This window comes from Sprattus sprattus (assembly GCF_963457725.1).
Source record: "Sprattus sprattus genome assembly, chromosome: 2".
Lineage (NCBI taxonomy): Eukaryota > Metazoa > Chordata > Actinopteri > Clupeiformes > Clupeidae > Sprattus > Sprattus sprattus.
The window spans coordinates 41,615,378-41,634,064 of record NC_137921.1 but is presented as its reverse complement, the minus strand read 5'-3'; the positions used below and the strand labels follow the sequence as shown (position 1 = coordinate 41,634,064).

Here is an 18,687-nt window from a genome sequence, read left to right as displayed (position 1 = left end):
GTTTAAAAACACATCCAATCCCAGTCTAGCGCTAACGGAATGGGGGGGTATGTTACAAGCAGGAATTTTAGCGACTCTCACTCAGGCTGTCAAACTCTACCTAATGTGACTGGCTAAATTAAGGCAATTTAGACAGGAACTGATTGCATTTCATTGAACCCACGCCCTCATCACGTGTGGAGGTGGGGGGGAGGCAGCCCGACACCCTGATTTAAAAGTCATTACATGTTAAATACATTAGCAGGAACAGATGGAGTTTTGTAAATTGCCCTCAGAGTTCATGTTGGTGGCGCGTGGCCGAGCAGGGGGCGGCGGGCATCATCGGCCGCTGCTGTAGCCTGGGAAAAACTGGTTGAGGACGGTCTGGAGGGACTTGTTCACGTTCATCTCGTAGGTCTTTCCCAGATCGTGCCTGCACGCAGGGCACGTGTACACCTCGGCCTTGAAAGACCTCTGAAGGCATTCCTATACGCAGGACAGGGGGGATAACCAGCACAGTTACACAACCAGGATGCACAAACTCTACACATTAGACAGGTGAGGATGTAGCGTGGTTAGCGGGTTCGATCGCAGCCTTACCCTGCAGACGTTGTGATGGCACTCTGTGGTGACGGGCTGGAACACCACTTCCTGGCAGCAGATGCACAGGAACACTTCCTCCACTTTATTCAGGAATTTCTGCAAAAGTAGGGAGGGAGGGAGGATCAGACTGTTGCCAGGCTACAAAGAACTACAATGAACCACAGATGTTGAAAGGCATGACCCATTGCTCTGTATGGACACTGGCTTCCAATAGGTGAAGTTTGTACAAATATTGTTTCTTTTTGAAAGCAGAGTGTAAGACTACAAGAGTGTAAGAGAATAAATACATAAGCGTGAGTGTACAAGTAAATGAACGAGACCCTGAAGGCCCCTACTCACCGGCCCCAGACTGAGGGACTCCATGGCTTCACCCCAGACCTTCTTGTTGAGCTCGTCCGCCTTGATGAGCGTCTTCTGCTCGCGGCTCAGCTTGTACGCCTCCACTTTCGTCTTCTTGGCTGGGCTCTTCCGTGGGGAGCCCTTCTCCTCTGCCTCCACTGAAACACATCACACAGCGTTGTTAAGGCAAACATATACCATCACCCTCCCCATGCCACCATCAGCCTCCACTGCCACCATCAGCCTCATTTGCTCTGGGGCGCAACACGATCCTCGGCTCATACTGTGTGCCACTGGTTATCTATCAGTCCCCCCAGGATTTTGCGGGCTTTTTTTGTGATAGGTGAAAATTGCAGTGTTTATAGGTGTTTGTTGTGATAAAAAATGCGGGAGCAAGTGAAAGTTGCGACAAAAAGTTGCTTATTTCCCTCTGTTATTATAATTGAGTTATTTGTTGAAAAATAAAACATTAACAAACATTCTCTAAAGAACCAAACCATTGAGAAATGGTCCTCTAAATAACCTTACCAACAAGCCAAACAAAAGATTACAAATACTACAAAAATGTAGCATAATAGGCTGTTCTGCCCTCTGCTTATTTAGGTCAGAAAATGTATATTGTTTGTATTGTTGTTATGGAAACGAACACACAACTTTTACTTTGACATCATTCAAATGTTTATTCTCGTGGGAATGGCAACAGCTGTTAGACAGTTACCTAGAAACATAGCTAGTTATGCTACGTTATGCTAAACACCTAGGGGGAACAGTACATAGGATTTACTTATCCACAACGAAGTGCACCTGTTGGAATTACAAAAGGACCACAAGTATGACTGAATAAAATGTTATAAATATCTCAGCCTACACATAAAACTGCGTTTAATTTCAATGCGTGGGCCCTGTTCGGCGTAGAACTGAAGCTAAGATAAATCAGTCTGTCTCGCCAAATGAGATAATCTAGCCCCAGTGTTTCCCCTACAATGATATTAGGGTGGCGGCCTGCCCCACCAACGGCCCCGCCCGCCCCCCCAACGGCCCCGCCCGCCCCCCCTGGAAGGTCAAGTAATAAATATAGCGCCAGATCACAAAATAAGTCATTTAAGGTTACCTTTACCATAAAACATGTAAAATTATACTTATTGACTGCTGTCATTCAAAGAAACACATGAACATCATAATTCATTTAAGTGTTTGTGTCCGTGTCCGCCGCCGCGGTGCATCGCCCCGCCGCGGTGCATCGCGCCGCGCCCCTGCCGGAGCGGGGAATTCACTCCGCTCCAGTCCGCTCCGATTTTAACTGCTTCTAGCGGCTTACATGTAGGTGGTTCACGTAGAATAGAATGGGTTTCAATGGGAGCATCCAAGCAACCTGATTGGATAAAACACGTCACGTGAGACCCTTCCACCACCCCCCCCCCCCCCTGCAACACTGGCTCGTGTGCCCGCGAGGGTAGCAAGATGGTAAGTACTTCGAAAAGCAAGGTGATAGGTCATATAAATGCAAAATTCAGGTCAAAAAGCGAGAGGAAGATGTAGAGCATGAGGAAGAATGTGGCGACATCATCGCCTTGGAGAGTCAGATCTTTAACTGTTTCTCTGGTTGTTGGCATTTGCTCAATGGAATAGACTTTTAAATTCATGTTTGACTTAAAACCTAAGTCAATGCCTATGCTGTAGTCTGTGCCTATAATCTGTTATAGTCTGTGTTTCAACTTCACCACAGAATCGCCGAAACGAGGATTGCACATTGTATGATAAAAGGTGGGATACAATATCATAAAAACATTATACAAAACATAGCTATTTGTGCTAGTCTATCTTTATAATGTAGCTACGTTTCAGGCAGTGCTGTATGGAGTGGGCTAGATAGCTGTTTATCATACCTGGTTGTAATTGATGACTCAAAGATGACTTGTTAACTGTCCTTGTACTGTTATCACATCTTCTAGTACCTTTTTACGATATTGGAATGAGTTTACGGGTGTAAACGTTGTCAGTTGTAGCTTTGGGTAATCCTGCAGTTGTAGGCGATTAGCACACAAAACGTTCCTGCAAAGCGATGGGTCTGACCATAACTCAGATTTGTTTACACTTTTATTGGTACAGCAAGATAAACGTGACACTTTTCGGTCAAAAACTTGACAGTCATACTGGTTTAGGCCCATTATTATCAGCAGGTTAGGTGATATGACCGTCCGTTTGTCTGCATCATTTCGAGTAACTGAATGAGACTTGACACATGTATCGGTGACATCATTAAATCAAACGCCATATGTCCCAGGGCCCTGGCATAATTACATGAAGGGAAAATGTCAGAAAATAATTTCTCCTAAAAATTTGAGTGGAGCGATTTCGCCGGAGCGGCAGGAAATTTAAGATGAGTGCGGAGCGGTTTTAAGCGGAACGCCCTGGCACAACGTTGAGCGGCAGAGCGAATGAGCGGACATCCTCCTGAGCGGGGAGCGGGAATTGCGCGGCGCTCCGCTCCGCTCACATGCTCTGGTCCCAGGCTAAACTCGTCAGCTAAATTGCGCGTTCACGTCCTGCTTCAAAAGACAGGAAAGGTCGATCACCAAAACCATGATATTTTTTAACGGTACAATAGTCTAAACTCAAAGAAAAAGACTAATTTTTTTCTCCGCTAAGGCAGGATATGACCATGAACGCGTTATGAAGAATTCAAGACCATAATCATGTCAAAATCCAACACTGCCGCAATATAAGAAAGAAACTGTCTATAGGCTGTCTAAGATGTGAAATCTTTTCCCATGGCGAATATGTGACTTTGGTGCAGAGTTTAGAGCTCATGGTTTGCATGCAACAGATCGCTGGTTCGACCCCCTTCGCCTCCGTACTAATTGTAGTTTTATGTCTCCTTGTAAATCGCTTTGAATAAAACCGTCTGCGAAATGACTAAATGTAAATGTATTAATAAGAAATTCAATAAATTGAAGCAATGAAAATATATTGTGTGTATTTCTCTCTTATCATGCAGCCACCTTAATCATTTTCTACAAAAAGGATATGCTATGGTGTAGTAGAGAGTACTTTATTTACTACTGCACCAAAACTAGACACGTTTGCAACACTATACGTTTGCAATGATGTAAGTTGCATTTGTTGATGACGTAATAACATCGTCATTGTAGAAGGGACATGATAAAATCAAGATCGTAGGTATGTAAAACAACTTTTCGCCGATATCTCCGTAAGGGAGATGGGTCATGTGCTCAAATTTCCTTGGATCAAAGACGTTATGCTCGGGAAAACGCGCAAGACATTCAATGTTCGTCTGTGGTGTTTGCAATGAATGACTCGAGAAGGTCTTGTAAATTAATTATTCCTTGTCGGCTGAATCGGTAGCGCTCATACAAGAACTGTGGGATCCCTCCTTTTGCCGGGGGTGTGGCAAACTTAATCGGGGTACTCTTATTTTAGCCTTCCCTGGAGCAGGCTAGTGCTAAGAGATATGTTACTATGGTAATTTATCAGAAGTTGCTTCGCCGACCCCGATAAAGGGGCGTTCTCTTTTTTTAGCCTGGAATCTAGCTCGCTAAACCGCTTAGCGAGCTACGCCGAACAGTACCCTGGTGTAGCCATTCTCATTCTTTACAACGGATTAGAACTCTGCTAGTGTCTGCAGGCAGGAGGAAGTTGTGGGAGACGACAATGATTTGTAATCGTTGAAGTCGCGTGAATTGGCACGATCGCGAAATCCTGAAGGGGCTGATCTATATCAGCGCCAGCCACCTGGTCCGGTCACGTCAGGCTCACTCACTTTTCTGGGATTTCCTTTTCCTCTTCCCCTTGCTGGGTGTCTCCGGCTCCTGTTCTTCCTCCTCCATGTTCTTGTTTTCCTTCTCCTTCTCCTTCTCCTTAGCTGCTTGGGCTTCCAGGTAGCCATCAGGGTACTACACACACACAACAATAACATTTTAGGCTACTACACACTCACGTTTCAGTGTGTAAAATGTTCGCTGAGAAGCACGGAGTTGTAGTGGTGTCTACCTGTATGGTGAGGCCCAGCTTCTTGACGCGCTCCTTCCCATCTCTGGTCCAGGGGGCCGGCTCGTCATCGTCCCTCTTCAGCAGGTACCTCCACACCAGGAAACCAGACTTGCCCTTCTCCGGCCAGTACTTCTGCACCTGGGGAGAGCGATGCCACAGAGGAGTCAAACATGATGTACGAGTCGAGATGTGTTTCTGCACATGCGTCTGCTCATATATGATTACATTCTAGAATTACTAATCCACTCAAATCACTGAGAGGCACATCTTTGCCCGACTGATGTCACTACTGACCTTGTAGATACCGTCGTAGCGGTTGCCGTCCTCAGGGGAGAACTTGCTGTGCTTGCGGCCCTTGGAGCTGCGCACCACCCGCACCGGTTTGCCCGCCTTCCAGTCCTTCGCCTCCGCACCATTCTTCTCGTTCACTGCTGCATTACAGTTCAACGCCAACGCCCTGCCCACACAACACAACACACACACACACACACACACACACACACACACACTGAGCAACCTGCACCCGACACACCCGCACATTCACACTCCGAACCCCACACACCCAGAGACCGGAGACTATCACCCACTACACTGAGTCCTAGTCCTGCCCCTGTTCCATCCTGACAGTACCGATCATCAACTCACCTGTTCATATTGGTCAGCTTCTGGTCACATGACTGTTCAGCTGTTCTCTTGTTCCCGGACAGATCCCGTCCACCAGAGCCTGTGTAGGTAAACTCATTCCCATCATCCTAAACACACACACACACACACACACACACAGGAAACAGAGACAAAACATGTCAATTCTGGATATTAGCGGATAAACAAGTGATTATTGATCATTGGTATAGGAGTATTGATCACTACAGAGTCGTAATGGCTCTCTTGTCTGCAGTGGCACCCACCACGTCATCCTCATAGCCGCCGGCCAGCACCAAAGAGTATGCCCCGTCGTTGCTCCTGCCGTGGATCCCGGCTACATGGGGCCTGTGCACGCCAGACTCACTGACCTGGGAACAGAGCCGCACAGAGTGAGTTTGGAAAAGTTGGGAAAGTCCGAGCGCAAATACTTTAAGAAAAATTAATCCTATGCAAACGAGGAGTGAATTATCACCGCCTGCGGCCAAATAGATTGTTTGTTGTCGTCTCTGACGGCAAATTAAAACATCTGAACAAAGTACTGCAATTTTCAAACAAACAGTTTAGAAGGTACGGCAAAGGGTTGTTGTTCCTGGTACATTACCTATTTAATCCTGGGTTTACTTGAACAGAATGACAGTTCTGATATAAAGACAAATGACTGGAAAGCCTACTAGCTTATATAGCGTATGGCGTATATAGCGCGCAAGTTCAGTCTGTTACACCAGTTCTACACAACGGTTCCACTGCCCACCCAAATGAATGAATACGGTTCAGTTATGCATTTACATTTCAACGTAGAGTTTTCTTTCTCTCCCTCACACACACAAACACGCTAACAGGCAGCTCCTCTCCGTAGTTTCTTACCTGCACCCGAAACTTCCACTGGGTTCCAACGGGCACGCCTGGCACGGGGCCGTGGTGGTTGGAGGGGACGATGGTGCACTGCTTAGTGCGCCCCACACACGCCATGCCCTGCACAGAGGTCAAAGGTCAATGAGCAGACATCACAGTCTTAGGAAGCATCATTTGATGAACTGACAGTCAGCAGCAGGGCACCATTGCCAATGACCCCTAGGGGCATCAAAGCTAATCACCCCTGCAATCTGACAGTTTTTCTATCCTCAACACCCGTATGCACCGACATGCCTTTTCCTCTTCACTACCTGCAGAGAGTAATAAGAGTCCTTCAGCCTGGTGTGTGTGTGTGTGTGCCCCCAGGGCCTGACTACCTACCTCTCCCCCATCCCTCTGGCGTGTGTGTAAATACATGACTGTGAGAGACCGCCTACCTTTCCCCAGTCCCTCTGGTGTGTGTGTGTGCATGTATGAGACTGCCTACCTTTCCCCAGTCCCTCTGGTGTGTGTGTGTGTGTGTGTGTGTGTATGAGACTGCCTACCTTTCCCCAGTCCCTCTGGCTGGATGAGTTGGCAGACGCCATCTTGGACTTCTTCTTGCTCTCCTTCAGCTTCTCTCCTACACCCACCACCTCACTCGAATCGTTCCTGCACTCTGGGCAGTACCTGACACACACACACACACACACACACACACACACACACACACACACACACACACACACACACACACACACACAAGTTTAAAAGCACATCACCATCATACGACTTCACTCAAAATGATGGCATTTAACAAATCCTAGAATATTATGTCACACACAACCAGCAAACCCTTCAGAAGATCATATCTTTACGATAATCTTCCCGCATTAAATAACCCGCTATTAATCCACTCATTTATCCACTGCTCCACCCCTCCCTCCATCACCCCCTCACCAGTCCTCGTCCTCAGGGATGCTCTCCAGCGGGGGGTTGAGGCAGTATGTGTGGAAGGCCATGTCACACTCGTCACACAACAGTTGCTTGTCGGGGTCCTGCTTCACACCGCACACGTGGCAGTTACACCAGCGGCACGCCTTACTGGGGTTGTCCTTACAGTGCTTACACTCAGGCCCATTCGACCCTGTACAGGCGAGAGAGACACATCAGAGCCAGCCGTGGACACACACACACACACACACACACACACACACACACACACCCCCCTTGGGATATTTGACCAGGCAAAGTATACGTTAGCCATGTTTTCTACCCAGCATGTTCAGTAATAATACAGTCCTCAGTGTCATAATAAGCATGTGAAAACTTGAGAACCACATTTAAAAAGGTCCAGCCCCCTGGCACACACTCTTCAGCAGACAGACACACCAGTAAGTACTCTTCAGTGGACACACACAAACTCCAGTACGTACTCTTCATTGGACTGTCTGATCCCGCCTCCGCTCCCTCCTTGTTGCCGGGTTCCTCAATCTTGTAGATCTCCGTCACAAACATGATGCGGCAGTCAGTCAGAGTGTCCCCAGATTCCCTACAACCACACATCCAACAGTAGCATCACCTCACAGCACAGGCGCAAGACAAAGTCAGGCATGCAAACTGGTCAGGGGTGAAAAAGGTGAGAAGGTTGCGTGAGAGGAAAAATTGCCGCTTCTTCACGCAGGGGTTAAAGCCAAAAAAATCCTGAGCCTGAACTTTTTTTTCTATGTGGGTGAGTGCGAGGGGGGGGTCGTCCTGTGGCGAGGACACATTTACAGGGTCAAAAAAACAAACAATCAAACAAAAAAACATTTAGAAATGAATGATGGGACTTTTGAAACTGCAATCCCAAGAGGGTCAGCAGTACTCCACCTCACTACAATATGGTACTAACACATGTCGCATTTACGATTTCTTTTGATATCAAGTTTTGCTGCTAAGCTTTGTCCTTGGAAGATTTCAAGATGACCTACAATCACAAGGTGACATGTTATAATGGTATGTGAAATTCAGTCAGTGAAAGAAGATTTGATTTGCAACCATTTCATTGAGGATATATGAAAAAGGACAGTGATTCACTTTAAACCGTTAAAGAGCAACAGTGAGCTGTAGAATGTAGTTTTATATTGCAACATTTCCATAATATTACTTCGTTCAGAAGAAATAATCGTATAATAAAATACACATCTTTTATTCTAGCATACAGTAGCCTAATTGCTGAGGCATTGGCTATATTCATGTTCCTGCCTGGCAAGTGTTGCGTTTTTACTGCGTTGTAATCTTCAACAAAAAAACGAACGAGGACATTGTCCAGGTTCTTGTTGGTGGCTTCGTCGACATTTAAGGAAAACTTTAGCTTTTCCGAAATACTTCTTTTAAATTCTGGTGTTGTGCCGTGTGTGTTAAAATAGCTGGCATGCTGATTGGATATTGACAGTTTAGTCAAAGCAATTTTGTCTTCAGCTATTTTTTGGGATAAATTCACCAGGGGTTGGGCGAGCTTGCCTGGATTGTGTTCTGCGATGAACGTACACACGCATATTTTCAGGGCACATAATCGGTCAGTTATGGATGCCGGTACATCAGATGTGGTTGTTGCCCCCAGTAAAAGCGTTGTGTGTTCGATAGCACGAACAGCTGCTCTACGAGCGGGGTCTTACTCATAAGTGGAAGTTTTCCCGCTAGTTGCATACATAGCTTTCTTGAGCACAACAAGAGAGCACCTGCTTTTAATTTCTTACACCGGCTACCAAAAGGCTTACCGTCCTTCCCTATCTCTTCTATCCATGCCAAGCGCCATTTCTTTTTCAATCCTTCATCAACTAGGAGGGCATCTTCCCAAGGATTCTTGAACTTACTCTGCTTCGGTGTGAGAGTATCTCTACTTTGGCATCTACGTAGGCAGAGCGATACAGAAAAGTCGGTGGTGAAACTAAGCACATTTTCCCAAGACCCGCCCTAATCTACTTCTGATTGGCTAATTATGTTCTTTTGACAGCCTGAGGGTTGTGCTTTTCATATCATTGGCAGACGAACTCATAAACTCGAAAGTAATGGTGATGATAACGAGTTTTCAATATAAAAAAAAATATATATATTAGACTTTTTTCCCGCAGCCAAACGCTGCACGCCGGAAATCCCCACCCCCCCTAAAAAAAAAAACTCCTCGGATCTACACGATTCACGTAAATGGCATATTTCGGTGGGAAAACGGCGAATTTCGCCGAAAAGCGACAAGTTTGCATGCCTGCAAAGTGCTCCCATTCGTCTCCCCCATCTTATCTGTGCCAAATGTGACACTTTTGTTTTTGGTAAACGGGAGTAAAATGGATAAAGTACCTACAAACCCGTTTTTTGGTGTGGATGTTAGAGCAAAGCAACCGATTTTAAAGGATAGCCTGAACAGGCGCAACTGATTTAGCTCCACATGTTGTACTACATCACAATTTTAAATAACTCTGCCAGCAATAGTGTGCGTGTGTGTGTACCCCAGTAGTATCTTGGCGTAGATCTCCTTCTGCGTGCGGGTCTCCTTCTTCTTCTGGATCTGGGCGTCGTACCAGTAGCCACGGTCCTTTGGCTCGTCTGGGTTGTAGTTCAGCATCACCACCATGCCCTCCTCCAGCTGGTGCCACTGGTACACGGTACGCGCCCGCGGACGCACATCCTTACCGGCCAGCTCGACCACCCCGTAGTCTGGGTAACTACAACACACACATACACACACACGACAGGACTTGAGACAAGCTCCAAACACCTCCAGGCTCAACCATTCATGACAAAACAAAGCATCCTTCACTGTGAAGACTTAACAGTGGAGTACAGAAGCAGAACAGAGTAACACCCTCTGACAACCTGAGTGTGAATACTGAATGGTGTGTGTGTGTGTGTGTGAGAAATTGAAAAAGCTGGGAGGCCAACTGTCCCTGATAGGGGAAAAACAACTACCAGTGTTCATCTCACTGTTCGACTGATTAGGACAGACATTCTGTCTGCACTCTGCATTGGCGTCCATATTTGCGCACATTTCTTGAGGGCCAATGGATCGGGCCATAACAGAACAGTACCGCTGGGAATCATGGAGGGAGCACGACCAACCGCTCGAGCGAGACATGATCACAGAACATGGCAGAACCGTTTCAGAGGTAATCTATATGATAATCTTTAAATGAGGTACATTAATATGCTTTCTATATGATGTGACTTCAGCTGGGTGCTGAGACAAACAGTTGTTTGCCTCTTCCTTAAAGGGTAAATTAATACGACCTCCTCTTTAAAGGGTACATTAATATGACCTCCTCCTTAACGGGAACATTAATGCATCCTCCTCCTTATGAGGTACATTAATACAACCTCCTCCTTAAAGGGTAAATTAATACGACCCCCTCCTTAAAGGGTACATTAATGCGACCTCCTCCTTAAAGGGTACATTAATGCGACCTCCTCAAAGGGTACATTAATGCCTCCTCCTCCTTAAAGGGTACATTAATGCAACCTCCTCCTTATGAGGTACATTAATCAACCTCCTCCTTATGAGGTACAGTACTGTGCAAAAGTTTTAGGCAGGTGTGAAAAAATGCTGTAAACTAAGAATGCTTTCAAAAATGGAAGTGTTAACAGTTGATTTTCATCAATTCTTCATAAATTAACAAAATGCAGTGAAGGAACAGAAGAAAATTCTAAATTAAATCAAAATTTGGTGTGACCACCCTTTGCCTTCAAAATAGCATACATTTTCCAGATACACTTGCGCACAGTTTTTGAAGGAACTCGGCTGGTAAATTGTTCCAAACATCTTGGAGAACTAACCACAGATCTTCTGTGGATGTAGGCTTCCTAAAATTCTTCTGTCTGTTCATGTAAACCCAGACAGACTCGATGATGTAGAGATCAGGGCTCTGTGGGGGTCATACCATCACTTGCAGGACTTTCTGTTCTTCTTTAAGCTGAAGATAGTTGTTAATGACATTGGCTGTATGTTTGGGGTTATGTTCCTGCTGCAGAATACATTTGGTGCCAATCATACGCCTCCCTGATGGTATTGCATGATGGATTAGTATCTGCCTGTATTTCTCAGCATTGAAGAATCCATTCATCCTGACCAGGGGCCGTATTCACAAAGAATCTTAGGGCTAAAAGTAGCTCATAAGTTGCGAATTTAGGAGAAACTCCTAAAAATAATGGGCGTGTCAGTCTTAAATTTAGGACTCCTATTTTTTTTTACTAAGAGCAATTCACAAAATATTTTATCCCTAAAAGTAGCACCTAAGTCTAGGACAGCTTAAAACTCCTCATGAGGACTCCTAAGTCACTAAGACCTATTGACAAAAAGTCTTAAAATGGCTGAAGCCAGACGTAACGTGTTGGAGACAATGAACGACTCTGAATTGTTGAGAAGATATCGTTTAAACCGTGAAGGCATCAACATTTTACTAGAATTAGTGCGGGATGCAATCACGTCTCCAACTATCCGAAACAACCCAATCAGTCCGGAAGTTAAATGTTTGATAACATTAAGATTTTTGGCTACGGGGAAAATGCAACTTTGCAACGCAGACGACTTCAGAATATCGCAATCACCGCACTCTGTAGACCACACATTGTACAACAGTTTATCCGGTTCCCTTTGGACAATCGGCTACTTCAAAGGATCAAGGTCAATTTCATGGCGTTTGCAGGAATGCCCGGTGTCGGGGGTGCCATCGATGGAACACACATTAAAATAATTGCTCCATCCAGAGATGAGGACGTCTTTGTAAACCGCAAAAAGGTACATTCAATTAATACACAGATAGTGTTTGATCCAAATTGCACAATCATGGATATTGTTGCGAAGTGGCCTGGATCTACTCATGATTCGCGCATTTTAATGGAGAGCGCGGTCTGCGCCAGCTTTTTGAGCGGCACCATGTACCTGCTGGATGCCACTTGGGTGACGTGACAGTGGCCATCCATGCAAGACATGGCTTTTGACACCCTTCCTCAATCCACAACCGGGAGCACAGTTGAACTACAACATGCAAGTATACGCATGAGGCCTATTTTGGTGACACAATACCTGTAGCCGCAACGGCTCTTTTAAAGTCCACTCCGCAATCTCCATCCTACATTGTGACTGGAGCGCATACCACCGCTTCTCGCAGTCATCGACAGAGCGACACACGGCAGGGAATGAAGCATTTATGTTAACACATATGTCCTCCCATGCCTCACGCATAGTTTGCAGGGTGCTTTAATTATTACTTCTTTGATTTCATGCAATTTCCGTGTTTTTTTCGGCAATTTCTCTTTCTCTTAACGTGCAAAGCGTCATTCTCGTTGGATGCACAAACTTGTCATCATGCGTGTGCATTCTGCTGTGCACTGTCCATAAGTGCACTGTCCATAACTATTTAATATGACTTCATTTGAAGCCTAGGTTATTCTCTTATTTTCTGTTTATTTAGTGGGATCATTAGGGGGATGTTAGGACTGAGTTTTTAATGAGAGAGCCTGTCAACAACCAATCACCGTCCTCACCCCTTCTAAACTCGTGCATGAGAAGCGACGTCATCCATAGCAACGGAGTTTTTATCTTAAGCTTAGGAGTTGGTATTATCCTTAGTATGAGTAGGTCTCAGAGCCGTTGTGAATCACTTTTAAGAAATTACTCCTACGTAAAAGGTTTTAGCGCGAGTTAGGAGCACTCCTAGTGGTAAGATAAAAGGCTTTGTGAATACGGCCCCAAATTTCCAACTCCACTTGCAGAAATGCAGCCCCAAACTGGAAAGGAACCTCTACCATGCTTCACTGTTGCCTGCAGACTCTCATTATTGTACCTCTCTCCAGCCCTTCGGCGAACAAACTGCCTTCTTCTACAGCTAAATATTTCTATTGACTCATCAGTCCAGAGCACCTTCTGCCATGTTTCTGCACCCCAGTTTCTATGTTTTCGTGCTTAGTTCAGTCACTTGGCCTTGTTTCCTTGTCGGGGTAGAGCTTTTTGGCTGCAACTCTTCCATGAAGACCACTTCTGGCCAGACTTCCCCGGACAGTAAATGTCTGTACCTGGGTACCACTGGTTTCTGCCAGTTCTGAGCTGATGCCACTGCTTGAAATCTTCCGATTTCGAAGGTAAAAAAGCTTGATGGGTTTTTCATCAGCTGCATTAAGTTTCCTTGGCTGACCACTGCGTCTACGATCCTCAACGTCTTCTTCAAAAGAGCTTGAACTGCACATTTTGAAACCCCTGTCTGCTTTGAAATCTTTGTCTGGGAGAGACCCTGCTGATGCAGTATAACTACGTTGTGTCTTGTTGCTGTGCTCAGTCTTACCATGTAAATGGATACAAAATAAACATTTATTTTTTACATTTTTCAAAGCATTCTTAGTTCATAGCATTTTTTCACACCTGCCTAAAACTTTTGCACAGTACTGTACATTAATCAACCTCCTCCTTAAAGGTACATTAATAGGACCTCCTCCTTAAAGGGTACATTAATACGACCTCCTCCTTAAAAGGTACATTAATAGGACCTCCTCCTTAAAGGGTACATTAATACGACCTTCTCCACTTTCGCCATGATTGTTGTTGTGTTTGTTGTTGTCAGCAACTTTTGACTGAGGTGCCCTCTAGTGGATGTATTGCTTAGCATCCATGCCAACATAAAGTACACATCTATGGTAATGGTAAGGGTATATAAATATATATAGGAGGTGGGATGGCGGTTAGGGTTAGGTTTATCTATAGACTCTCTTGTTCTGTTCTATACCTATAGATATAATGAAGGCAAAATCCTTCCGTCATGTTGTCAAACATGGAGCCAGTGTTTGCGCAGTAGAGACGCCCAATAACTACAAAACTGCAGGTTTTTTTTGGTACTGCAGTGTGATAAGGAATTAAACCATTAGACCTACCGGAAAAAACGGTAAAGAACTTTCCACAGAGGTTAGTACAACATATGGTAAGGACAGGACTGTCAACACGTTTAAATGGGAGTGACTGTTACATCGTTTGAAACTGACTCATCTATTTATGTATGTGAAGGCAGCCTAAATTAGCATAAGTTCAGATCACCTCTCATGCATAAATGCCCATGGTGGGCACTCTACATAAGAAACAAGATGCACATGTTATAAAGCTATTCTCGTGAATACTGGAGAAATTAGGCCACCTACATGACTCATACTACACAACTTGGGCCAAGCATAGGAAACAGAAAAATTGTTCTCCAGTTTTAACCGTATACACATATATAACCCTCACACTGCTACCCGGCCCCATCAATCCCCCCCCCCCCCCCCCCCCCCCCCAACGCTCAAGTCTGCAAACTACAGCAGACGCATGGGGGAGAGATGGCGTCCTGCCAGCTGTCACCACACACACACACTCACCGCCAGCATATGCACACACACACACACTAACCGCCAGCATGCGTGCCCACACACACATTCAACATGACGCCGCCACACACATACAATGAATAAACTGCCACCACAAAGACATCCAGCCACCTGCCATAACATCCGCAGTTTAAATCTCACTGTGGGCGTGGGTTACCGTGAGCCTTTGCACTACATAAAAACTGTGGCAAGTATCCACTACACTTATGTTGGTCCATGCCATGCCAGTCCAGATTAGATATGAATCTACAATGACTGACCAGTGCTGTAAACCTAGGTGCTACTACTGTAGTCCTTCATCATGCCTTCATGGTTTGTGCTTTACATAATATCAAATGCATATATGGGCATATGACTACTCGTCAGTGTTGTGACTATCCCTTACCTGTGTGTCTCTGATGGAGAGCAGGTGAGCAGTCAGACAGAAACCCTCTGTTAAGCCCTTCTGTGTGTCCAGACATTTCAAAACTATACACAAACCATTACTTCTTAATATATTTAGTGCGGGCCATATGGAATAGAATTTATATCAAAGTATTTTCAACTGGATGGTATCCGTTTTAAATCACAGTTTTTATCATGTCCATTTCATACAATTAATACCATTTTAAATAACAAAAACACAGAAAACTCTTTCTGTCTTTTCTCCGGTGTTCTCTTAACTTGTGCATTTGGCAGCAGTGCTAACTCCACCCACCCATAAACCTTGCCATGAGAATTGAGCACATTTCTAAATAGCACACAGGCTTTTGTTTAAGACTGTAAAGTCAGGGCACATTTGGAATGTGAACAGGATCGCTGTGAATAGGTTACTTGCTCCACTGAATGTTCAACATCATTAACAATTCCTTGATCAAGAAACATTACAGCTCATAACATGAAGTAATATGGTTTTTAAAAGGACCAATATGTGATGGATGTACTGTACTAAATCATTACATAACCATGATGTGTCAGAGTTTTAAGTCTCACACCAATGCAACAGCCAGTAAATGTCCCATTCTGGAGCGGAACGCCTGTGGGTCGGCCTGTGTGATGTCCCTGAATCCCAAAAGACTCAAGCAGTTTACCTAAACTGATGAATAATCCTCTGACACACAAAATTTGGAGAACTTTGTATGCTTTTACAAAATATCCCGGTTCTGACAGTATTGCAATATCCATGCGTCAGCTTGGTGGAATACCACAGACAACCGGAATAACGCAATACGAGCTACTGCAGCACTGCTACTGTTACTCGCTTATAAAAACTCCCTCCCTCCCTCTCTCGTCATTGATGGCCATTTCCCTACTCCTCCTCATGTAGTGCAAGTGACGGACGCATTCTTACTCTTCATATTTGACATGGTAACGGATCTCCTCCTCTGCCGCCTCAGTCTGTGCGTCTCCCTCTGCCGAGCCTTTGGTCGTCTTCGTGATTTTGACAATCTTCGCCTCAAACCATGCACCCATGTTTAAGTCTCTGGCGTCCACAAACTCATTTATCTGTTTGAAAACATCCGCAAACTCATTTATCTGTTTGAAAACAACCAATAATAGAAGGTCCTCCCTGCTATGCGCAGAACACCGCCTACAGACACTGGTCAGACAAAAAACTTGTTAAAACTTGTTAAACTTGTTAAAACTTAAGGCAACATTATACTACAGTTTCAAAGAAATACACCCTCTTCTAATTACACACAGCGCCACCCTGTGTGCGGTTAGAGAAACTACATCTGTCTGATCCCAACCCTGCCTCTCGGACTCCTTCAGCTCACCTTGTAGAATCCAAAGCCGGGGTCAATCAAGTCTAGGGCGTCTGTCTGGGCGGAGCTTCCTGCGGTCTGTCCGTCCCCCTCGCCGTGGGTCGAGCTCTTATCCGACTCGCTCTGGGCGGAGCCACAGCCGGAGTCAGAGTCAGAAAGCTCTGCCTCCTTCTCCTTGGGGAGGGGGGCTTGGGGGACGCTCTGCCGCACCAGCAGCTGAACAATGTCATTCAGACCAACGTTGTAGTCAAAGATGGTGTGGCCATCCTCCATCTGCAAGAGACAAACACTTTACCCCCAGGTCAGGAGAGGAAACCCCAAGATGCCCTGATCTTACACATGCGCGCGTACAGATACATACACTCTTTTTGCCCCGAAACAGGAGAGGATGTCCATCAGACAACCTGGTCTTAAAGAGAGCACACAGACAAACACACACACCTGCTTTCCCCTGTAGAAGAGCCTCTGCAACTCTGGCTCCACCTTAAATAGCTCATGGATTTTCAACCGCAGATCGTCCACTTTGGTGAGCTTGGACAAGGAGTCCACCCGGTGAGTCTCCTTGCCATCCATGGTGCGCACCTGAATCCACATTGCAGCAGCCCTACAAGAGGAAAGTACAACACTCAACACTGCACTAGGACGCTGTCCGAACAGACCCTCTACAAAAGCCGAGACTTTTTGGATGCCACCAGAAGAGAGGGTGAATAATTGTTCCAGTGTACATTTCTCAGGCCTCTTATCAAAGATCTCGGCGGTTAGGGCCCATAAATACTGTGCTGCATGTTCTCTTTACAAAGGCTGATTCAGACTGCAATTTTTTTTAAACAATAAAGCAGGCAATAAACCTATTAGGCTTTTCAGCTCCGCCCCATGTTATGTGCTGTTGTCTTTACACATGCGCCCCCTAGTGTTAGTCACCACAAAAGTAATTTCAGAATCAAGGCTCACTACAATCCTCAAGTTTGTACTGTCAAGTGTTCCGTGCCAAGTTGCTTCAAGTCATTGAAGATCGTAAAATATCCGAAAGAGGACTTTAAATACGTATTTAGAAGAAGTAGCGACTGGTGCAAAGAGCCAACAGAACATTTAAGTGAATGTCTTTGTTTAAGACATTCAGCGAACGCCTTCATTCATCGAGAAATCTATTATTATTATTATTATTATTATATCATCAAGTTATACTGATAGTGATCAACACAATAAAACCATAACAGCGATACAACTGAATTTCTTAACCATAACTTGAACAGACGTTAACGTTACATTATTATACTTTCTGATGTGCCTTTCGGTTAAACCGCGCTACGAGGCAGTTGTTTCCTCTTAGCTGATTGGTTAGGAGGCTGGGCACTTTTGTTAGCGTTAGCTACCTAGCTAGCTTTATACGCTCAGCTAACTAACGTTACCTTTGCCAGCTTGCTCTGAATCGTTAGCTGGTCAGCTAGCTGACTGAGATCTGTCGGAAGTAACGTTACCGTTAACACACTGCCAATCCCTAACAAACAGAGCTAATTCCTGAATGGCCATTTGTAGATGGCTTTCCATGAGGACTATACTCACACACTGACAACTGGCTTTAGCTCAATACTAGCCAGCTGACTGCCTAACACTATTGATAAACAGTACCATGACTTTAAAATGGACGTTATCGATTGTTAGCAAGTATGCAATTTTACATTTGACTGGGCGAATGATTATTCTTCCACTCGTGGTCTTTAAACTAACTTACGCATCGTACCAGCAACAAAACAAACCTACAACCATTGCAACATATCGGTCATTAAGAAAATTTGATTAAAAAACGATCATGTTGCAAAATAATGTCCAATTTGTCAAATTGCCGCTAAATTAGGTTAGTGCCAGGGTAGGTTCACTTGACGTTAGCTAGCTAACCTTACTTGACAATCTCAACTTCCACCAAGTGTAGACACAAATCAAAAGTAAAATCGAACTCACCTCTATTAACTTCCTAACACAAAAGGGAATCGCGGCAAATGATCACCCAAAAATCTCCAAACTAGTATGAGGTACTTCAATTCAATCGCTGACTAAATGATCTTCTCCAGTTTGCCCACAGAAAGTTGAAAGCCGAATCAATACTATTCTTCCACAACGTGTTTCTCCTCCTGTTCCAGACTTGCTGTTTTGC

The 18,687-nt window shown here is 44.9% G+C and overlaps 1 protein-coding gene across 1 annotated transcript; it reads right to left on the bottom strand.

The window, feature by feature from the left end:
• Window positions 1–318: 318 nt before the first annotated feature.
• On the bottom strand, window positions 319–17,129 carry uhrf1 (ubiquitin-like with PHD and ring finger domains 1; the record flags this gene model as incomplete). Its single annotated transcript, XM_080860582.1, has 16 exons — window positions 319–465; window positions 580–678; window positions 922–1,079; window positions 4,703–4,835; window positions 4,933–5,070; window positions 5,227–5,389; window positions 5,578–5,684; window positions 5,841–5,945; window positions 6,442–6,549; window positions 6,975–7,098; window positions 7,369–7,555; window positions 7,845–7,960; window positions 9,897–10,112; window positions 16,121–16,275; window positions 16,548–16,808; window positions 16,977–17,129. The coding sequence occupies 16 exons, from the start codon at window positions 17,127–17,129 to the stop codon at window positions 319–321; spliced, it is 2,370 nt and encodes a 789-aa protein (XP_080716708.1).
• Between the last annotated feature and the right edge of the window lie 1,558 nt (window positions 17,130–18,687).